Source organism: Nansenia antarctica, assembly GCF_963989245.1.
Source record: "Nansenia antarctica genome assembly, chromosome: 13".
Lineage (NCBI taxonomy): Eukaryota > Metazoa > Chordata > Actinopteri > Argentiniformes > Microstomatidae > Nansenia > Nansenia antarctica.
This window is the reverse complement of record NC_137683.1, coordinates 19,286,131-19,295,294: the sequence shown is the minus strand read 5'-3', so window position 1 is coordinate 19,295,294 and position 9,164 is coordinate 19,286,131. Positions and strand designations below refer to the sequence as shown.

Sequence of the window (9,164 nt, the reverse complement as noted above, 5' to 3'; positions counted from 1 at the left end):
CACACACACACACACACACACACACACACACACACACACACACTCCATCAACCCCCCCCACCCACACACACACACACACCACACTGCCTCCTCTAACGGGGGCAGGTTTCATTCACCAGACTCACCTGTCAAATCAAAACGTCGATTTGGAAAGGTGTTTCTTTGTGTTGTTACATTAATAGTTTCTTTCTCACATGTATACACACACACACACACGTGCTTATTTACACCCATTCTTGCTCACAAACTACTCACTGTATTATAAGCTGCAGACTCTAGACCTTGACAATGTTTTAACCAATAAACACTCCCCCTCCCCATCTCCCACATCCCTCATTAATTCCCCCATCTCCCTCCCTCACACCCCCATCCCCCACCACCCCCTCATCTCACCATCCCCCTCACCCATCCCCCCCCCTCCCCCCTCCAGTGGATGAGTACATCCTGGTGTCGAAGGAGAAGCACGGCTACAACATGGAGCAGTCCCTGGGCATGCTGCTGTGGCACCGGCACGACGTGGAGCGCTCCCTGGCCGACCTGGCCAACTTCACGCCCTTTCCCGAGGAGTGGAGCGTGGAGGACAGGGTGCTGTTTGAACAGGCCTTCAGCTTCCACGGCAAGAGCTTCCACCGCATCCAGCAGATGGTGAGACACACACAGAGAGACACACACAGAGAGACACACAGAGAGACACACAGAGAGACACACAGAGAGACACACAGAGAGAGACACACAGAGAGAGACACACAGAGAGAGACACACACAGAGAGACACACACAGAGAGACACACACAGAGACACACACAGAGACACACACAGAGAGACACACAGAGAGACACACAGAGACACACACACAGAGAGACAGAGACATACACAGAGAGAGACAGAGACATACACAGAGAGAGACAGAGACATACACAGTCAAAGAGGCACAGAGAGGCACAGAGACACACACACACACACACACACACACACACACACACACACACACACACACACACACTTAACTCACAGTGTGTGTGTGTGTGTGTGTCTAGCTGCCAGACAAGCTGGTGTCCAGTCTAGTGAAGTACTACTACAGCTGGAAGAAGACCAGGACCAGGACCAGTGTGATGGACCGACAGGCCAGACGCCTGGTCACCAAGAGAGACAAGGAAGACAGGTGAGAGGGAGGGAGGGAGAAAGAAAGGGTTATAGAGGGAGGGATGGAGAGGAAAGGAGAGGGAGGGAAGGAGAGGGAGGGAGGGAGGGTCCCCCCTGCCCTGAGTGGGAATCTGTATCAGAGCAGAGCCATCCAATTACACCCAAACCCCAATGTGTTATAATGTGTTATAATGTGTTTATAATGTGTTTATAATGTGTTTATAATGTGTTATAATGTGTTATAATGTGTTTATAATGTGTTTATAATGTGTTATAATGTGTTAATAATGTGTTTATAATGTGTTATAATCAGGGGTGCACATAACTGGTGGACAGTGCGCATGCGTCGCAAATGCACGCTGCGCGGCAGATCAGCCGCATGAAGGCGCTCTTGCGCACCAACAGCTGGAACCACTGGGAGAGGAATTTACTTCCTCAAAATCCAACTGCTGACTGCTGACTGCTGCATCACTGCAAGCCCCACTAAGTAACTATTTGCCGTCCCCTCAGCTGAAGGCCCGACGAGTAATCCATCACAACAGTCGACCGACGACGACCACGGCGACTCCCCTCACGAAAACATTCGGAAAGTATCGTAACTCGTACTTTCATTCCGCGTATCGCACGGTTATCACGCCGCCATGTGAAAATTCAGTCCCGAACGACCCGTCGCTAAAAGGAAAAACAACACCAAGGGACACGTTTCTTTTCTCTGAAGCTTTCAAACGTTCAGACGTTTGTTTTACAGCTTCATTATCGCAACTCGACCCCTGACCCAGGGAATATGGTTGGGAATTCTATTAGAAAAAGAAAAAAAAGACTTTGTTGCACAATCAAAATAATGAGCTATTTAAAGTGATAGCCTACAACATCCTCTACCATGAAATTGAGGACACTGATAACAGCAGTCAAGAGAGCAGTGATGATGATGATTAAGCTTGTAGCATAAATAAATGCTTAGGCTGTTACTTTTTGTTGAAAAGTTTATTTCAGTGTTTACAGAACAGAGCAGTGCTTAAAGAGATTTTTATTTCAGTGTGTTTAAAGAACAGACATTCAGTTAGTGCTTAAATGAATTAATGAATGAATGAATGAATGGTCTTTATTGTCATTGATATAGTACAGGTACCAAACAACGAAATTTGGGAGGGGGGGCTCCCCTGGTGCTAGGAAAGAGAAAAAAAACAAGAAGGGAAAGGAGCTGGTTTACATAAATAAAGGCTATGTACACTATCCACTATACTATACTGTACAGATAAAGAGATGTCAGTTGATTTCATTGTGTTTAAAGGAGTCTGACAGACTTTCATGCTTAAAGAGCAGTCATTTGATTTTGCATGTGTTTCTTTTGTTTTGCACACAATCATTTGTTCGTTCATCTTTATTTATGAATAAATGTCGTTTTGCTAATATAAGTTATCCATGTATCCCTTTTTATCCATCCTGTGGGACGGGTCGTGACTCGCGAGCTCGGGGAGCACCAAGCAGCATCCCTAGGTGCTCCTCTGAGCACTGGCCCCAAAAAGTTATGTGCACCCCTGGTTATAATGTGTTTATAATGTGTTATCATTCGGATTAAACTACATTCATTTAAATAAAACCACGTCAGTGTCCTGACTGGTGGTTCAGGTGGCTGTACCCCCCCCCTCCAGAGAGATGACATGCTCATCACTTCTTCTCTCCTCCCTTCTCTCCTCACTTCACTCCTCCTTTCTCCTCCTTTCTCTCCTCCCTTCTCTCCCCCTGCTCTCCTCCCATCTCTCCTCCCTTTTCTCCTCCCTTCCTCTCCCTTCCTCTCCTCCCTTCTCTCCTCCCTCTTCTCTTTCCTCTCCTCCCTTCTCCTCCCTCCTCCCTCCCCCCCACCTCCTCCTTCTCTCCCCCTTCCTCTTCTCCTCCTCTCCTCCCTCTTCTCCACCTCCCTCCTCTCCTCCTCATCCCCCCCTCCTGCTGTCTTCAGTAATGATGAGGTGGAGGAGGGAGACCCTGGTAGTGACAGCGACTTTGAGATCCATGCTAAGAAGGAGGTGAGGAACACACACACACACACACGCTTGTACCAACTGTGTGTATGAACGTGCTGATTGTAATGCGTGTGTGTGTGAGAGAGAGAGAGAGAGAGAGAGAGAAAAAAAGTGAAAGAGTTGTGTGTGTGTGTTTTTGTTTGTGTGAGTGAGGGGGCGGTGCACGTGTGCATGTACACTGAGTGTCTTAACTGTGTGTGTGTGTGTGTGTGTGCCGCCTCGTCCAGACAGTGAAGCAGAGCTCCAGTGCGGGGTCAGAGCGCGGGGGGGGTCCGGGCCGGGGGGGGTCGGGCCCGGTCAGGAAGGAGAGCCTGGGGGCCCAGTACCGCCACCACCCCCTCCGCGCCCGCCGCCGGCCCCCCAAGGGCATGTACCTGGAGCAGGGGGACATCCTGGCCATCACCGCCTCCCACCACGCTGGGGCCCTGGCTGTACGCCAGCTGGACACACACCTGGTGTCCCTCAAGAGACAGGTACACACACACTCTCACACACACAGGCATGGACACGGGCACACAGACAGACATAGACACACACACACACACACACACACATACATGCTGTTCTACACTCATAATGCTGCAGCAGTAAATGGTTCTGACATTTACAGGTGTCATCATTATACGTGACTAAGTAGACTTTAACAGAATGTCCCCCATCCCTCCCTTCCCCCCCATCCCCCCATTCCTTCCTCCCCACCCCCTGTCCCTCCCTTCCCCCATCCCTTCCTCTCTCTCCCTCCCCCACTCCCGCTACCCCAATCCCTCCCTCTCTCCCTCCCTTCCCCCATCCCTCCCTCCCTTCCCCCCATCCCTCCCTTCCCCCCATCCCCCCCCTCTGTCCCCCTCCCCCCAGGTCCAGAGTATCAAGCAGAACAACAGCAGTATGAAACATGGTCTGTCAGAGGGGATCGCCTCTCTACGACCCACTGAGGTACCCCTCCTCTCTCTCCCTCCCTCTCTCTCTCTCTCCCTCTCTCTCCTCTCTCTCCCTCCCTCTCTCCTCTCTCTCCCTCCCTCTCTCTCTCCCTCCCTCCCCCTCTCTCCTCTCTCTCCCTCCCTCTCTCCTCTCTCTCCCTCCCTCTCTCTCTCCCTCCCTCCCCCTCTCTCGCTCTCTCCCTCTCCCCACCCTCTCTCTCTACTCTCTCTCTCTCCCCCCCTCTACCTCCCTCTCTCTGTTTCTCTATTATTATCTCTTCTATTTGAGTCTATTATTCAATTGTCACTTTATTTTGTTGTTGTTTGTGATGTGAACTGCTGTAACGCCTGAATGTCCCCTCCGAGGTCAATAAAGTATCTCTCTCTCTCTCTCTCTCTGTCTCTCTCTCTCTCTCTCTCTCTCTTTCCAGCCGGTACCCAAGATGAACTCTCGCTGGAGCACTGAGGAACAGCTGCTGGCTGTGCAGGGTGAGAACACACACACACACACACACACACACACACACACGTACACACTTCCAGCCTTTTTCAATCTGAAGCCTAACATCTCCCCCCCCCCCCAGCCATCCGTCGCTATGGTAAGGACCTGTCAGCCATCGCCGAGGTGATCGGCAACAAGACGGCGTCCCAGGTGGCGTCCTTCTTCACCAGCTACCGCCGCCGCTTCAGCCTGGACGAGGTGCTGCGGGAGTGGCAGGCGGAGCAGGACCTGGCCGGGGGGGGCGTGGCCGGGGGGGGCCGTAGTCGGGGCGACGGGGGTGGGACCCCCAAGGAGCCGGGAGGAGGAGGAGAGGCGGGGGGAGTGGAGGAAGACGAGGTGAGGAAGGGAGGGGGAGGGGGAGAGGGGAGGGGCGGGGGTTTGAATGAATGAATGAATCTATCTATGACGATGTCATACGAGTGTGTCATGTCATAAGAGAGAGACTTTGGTTGCCATGGTGTCACTTGCGTGAGAGTTTTTGACTTATCCGGAACTTTCTCCTCCCTCTTTTCCTCCATCCCTCGCAGGTGAAGATGGAAGACTCCCCTCCCCCGGAGTCGGGCAGCCCCTCTTCTCCCCCCTCCTCCACCCACACCCCCCCTTCCCTGTCCCAGCCCCCACCCCTGCTGCGCCCCGCCCCTCCCTCTGCCCCCCCCAGCCTCCTCCGCCAGCCCCCGCCCCTGCAGACACGGCCCCTCCAGACCCGCACCCCCCACAACCACCCCCCTCCCCCCCCTCCCCTCATCCGGCCCGCAGTCGCCCCCTCCCTCCACCAGGGGAGCTCTACTTCTACTTCTTCTTCTTCCTCCCTGCGCAGCTCTCTGGGCGGAGGCTGTGGCTCCTCCCCCCCCTCCTCGATGGTCCAGCAGCCTCCGTCACTGGTGGGGCTCAAGGTGGAGCAGCCGAGCTCTCACTGATCACATGACCCTTCCCTCACCTTCACCCCCTCCCTCGCCCTCTCTCGCAACGACTCACCCTCTCCCACCCTCAACAACTCACCTTCCCCCACCCACGCCGAATCACCCTCCCTCACCCACCCACAACGACTCACCGTCTCCCCCGCCCTCCCTCACCCTCCCTCACCCTCTCCCACAAGCCCTGGTCTGAGGTCAGATGTAAGCCTTCCCTCATACCAAGAGGAGCTGAACTGGGAGACACTGAAGCTTCATTGTTCAGTTCAGCTAAAACCTCAACGACACAACCTGTCTAAGTCCCACCCCCCTCCCCCCCGCCACACACACACACACACACACACACACACACACAGTACCTCCATCCATCCCTCCCTCCCCCTCCCCTCCCCTCTCCCTCCCTCCCTCTGTGTTTCTTCATGGCTAAAACAGAGGCACACTCAAGCCACACAGGCTGTATCCATAGCAACTGGCGCAGAGGGTTAACAGACTCTTTCTGTCACTATCGGCAACAGCACAGCAGCCTGTACCTCCCCCCCCTCCAACCCCCGCCCTACCCCAAAACCACCTACTCCCAGACAGACAGACACACACACACACACACAGACAGACAGACAGACGCAGACAGACAGTTGGAGAGAGAAGACAGACAGACAGACAGACAGACAGGTGAGAAGGCGGACAGACAGAGAGGTGGACAGACAGACAGACGGGTTGGGAGAGAAGACAGACAGACAGAGAGAGACAGACGGACAGACAGACAGGTGGAGAGAAAGCAGACAGACAGACAGACAGACAGACGGGTGGAGAGAGAGAGAGAGAGAGAGAGAGAGAAGACAGAGATGGAACTTGAGCCAAAATTCCTCGACACAACCAAAACCCTCAAGAAGGAAAGCAGGCAGGCGTACACTGGATTGTCACGGTAACGAAGGATGCCATGACAACAGACCCCTCTTCCCTCACATTCCCCCCTCTTGTATCCATGGCAACTGCAGAACATCTGGAATGTGGAAATGTGTAGAGAACATGCTGGCGCGTATTCACATGCTCCCACACACACAAACACACACACACACAAACATACACACCATGCTGGATCCACATAACATCAGGTAGAGAGAAAGGAGGAAGAGAAGAGGGAAAACGACCAATTCCAAAACGGCCCTTTAGCCCCTCCCCCTTCTGATATCCTTTAGCCCCTCCCCCGTCTCATAACATCCTTTAGCCCCAGCCCCCACCTCTTTACTTCCTGTGTAGATGTGACAGGATTGGCTAGGTTGTAAACTAAATACGGTGAAACATCGGTCATCAGCTGTCACCGTGTTGCTGCTGCCCCTCCAGTCCCCCAGGGGGCGAAGTAGGCAGGGGCTAGGGGTCGACATGGAAACGGGCCATTTATTTCTAGTGTTGCTGAGTGCATCTTTCCATTTGCCTAGTTCCTTAAGAAACCCTTTAGGTTAGTCCTCTAGGCGGGTAGCAGGGGAGGCTGCTGGGTTGGAGCGCGTTACAAGGAATCCGTCTTCACATTTCTGCCTCCTCTGTTATCTAGGTAGGTAGTTTGTAGATTTATTATTGACTAAGCACTAAAACGATCCCCCAAATACTTGACTTTCTCACACTCGAAAACATTGACAGGTGTGGTCTGTCTGTGACCAATGTGCGAAGTTTAAATGCTCTCAAACCCCCCAGACGCAGATGAAGACCTCCTCTGGACCAGGAGGCATCTGACATGGTGTTTCTGAAACGGTTCATCTGACATGGAGGACTAAGGTTAATAATACTCCTAGATTGGACAGGACTGGTCTTAATCTGGGTCTGGGCCCTATAGGATCACAAATGGTCTTAATCTGGGTCTGGGAAACTAGCCCTCGTTGGTTTGCTACAGGGCAGTATTAATGTTGGAACGTGACTTTCACTCCAAGTGATTTGTGTGTATGTGAGAACTGTTTACATGTGAAACTGGAATTGCTTGTGTGTTTCATTTTGTTTTCGAGAAGTTTTTTTTTTTTTAGAATAAAGAAATGACCAAACCATACTAGCGTGTTACCCACTCTCTTCAGTGTTTAATCTGTTTGCTTATTTGTCTGATGTAGGAAACAGGAAGTGTTCACACGCTTCCTTACAACAAAGGCTTCTGGGACGTGTTGTTATGCTGGTTTAAATGCAACCAGTTTAGAATTTTAATGTCATTTGTTTTTTTATTACTATCATTGAATTTCATCATTTCTCTTTGCACAAAAAACAAATAATACATTTGGAGTCGACCTCCCCACTCCACCACTGCTTGAAATCTTCAAACACAGAAATCATCGTTAATTACAGCAATGGAAAAACATAGTGAAATAAAATCAACCCTGAAAGGTAATAATAATAATAATAATAACAGTAATATTAATCAAATTCCCAGCACCTTAAAACAATGATCATGTTTAAAAGAATGACAACATTTGACATATTTAAAAACTGAGAGTACGGCGGCGGCCACCAGACTAGCAGGGCTGCGTGGGCCTTCCCAACTCTCCGGAACGCTCTAGAACACTTCGGAACACTCCGGACTGCTCTAGAACGCGCTGGAACACTCCGGATCACAAACGTGATAATTATGTAGAACAGGCAGGTCTCTCGGGCTTACAGAGTGATGAGTCAGCTCAACTCTAGCCATCGTATTTCTATCTGTACTGTTTCCCTCCAAAATGTGATGACCCTGTTTTAACGGTTTAGTAACCCCCCCCCCCCACACACAAAATCTCACCTCCCCCCACAGACTGCTAACATTAGCCCCGCTAGCAGACTGAGATGGATAGAGAGACTGGCTGAGAGAGAGGACTCATGTACTTCTTATGTATTTAAAATGTAATGCATTATCATGCCAGACATACACAACATCCATTCAGTCTCTCTCTCTCTCTCTCTCTCTCTCTCTCTCTCTCTCTCCTGTGCTGGGGGGTATTCCATTAAAACCGCTAAAGGACAATCCAGGCCTATTTTTTATAAATCCTGCAAGATTTATTTAAAATCCAGGCTCACGAGACTTATCAAAATAAGACTGGATTTTCCTTTAGCGTCATTGATGGAATACCCCCCAGGTCATAATAAGGCTGTTGACATTTCTAACAACAATAACAACACCACCAAACTGCCCCCCCCCCCCTCTCAAACCTTCACCCCAATAAAACAAGCATCCATAGTGAACGGGCAGTAGTCATTATCATCATCGGGTCTCCTGGCTTGAGGGGGGATAGGTGGTGTGTGTGTGTGGGGCAGTTTACCGTCCTGGGTGGGTGGGGGTACGTTACAGTGAGGTGTGTGTGGGGTGCAGTTTATAGTCCTGTGTGTGTGAGAGCGTTGGGGGTGGGTACTTTACAGTGAGGTGTGTGTGATGGGGTGGGGGTTAGTTTACAGTGAAGTGTGTGTGTGTGTTGGGGTGGGGTAGTTTACAGTGAGGTGTGTGTGTTAGGGTGGGGTAGTTTCAGTGAGGTGTGTGTGTGTGTTGGGGTGGGGTAGTTTACAGTGAAGTGTGTGTGTTGGGGTGGGGTAGTTTACAGTGAGGTGTGTGTGTTGGGGTGGGGTAGTTTACAGTGAAGTGTGTGTGTGTGTTGGGGTGGGGAGGGGGATACTTAACAGTGAGATGGGGGGGTACAGTGACTAACCCATGCTTGTACTCAAGGTTA

At 51.2% G+C, this 9,164-nt stretch overlaps 1 protein-coding gene across 1 annotated transcript in view; it reads left to right on the top strand.

Moving 5' to 3' along the window:
- rcor2 (REST corepressor 2) overlaps positions 1-5,499 on the top strand; it is a gene marked incomplete at both ends in the record, with an annotated part of 7,896 nt that extends 2,397 nt beyond the window's left edge. The window contains 8 exons of the mRNA XM_080544060.1: positions 431-645; positions 1,037-1,161; positions 3,100-3,166; positions 3,391-3,636; positions 4,019-4,096; positions 4,512-4,569; positions 4,665-4,918; positions 5,110-5,499. Of these exons, the coding sequence (XP_080400186.1) occupies positions 431-645; positions 1,037-1,161; positions 3,100-3,166; positions 3,391-3,636; positions 4,019-4,096; positions 4,512-4,569; positions 4,665-4,918; positions 5,110-5,499 (1,433 nt within the window). The remainder of the gene's footprint in view (positions 1-430; positions 646-1,036; positions 1,162-3,099; positions 3,167-3,390; positions 3,637-4,018; positions 4,097-4,511; positions 4,570-4,664; positions 4,919-5,109) is intronic.
- Between the last annotated feature and the right edge of the window lie 3,665 nt (positions 5,500-9,164).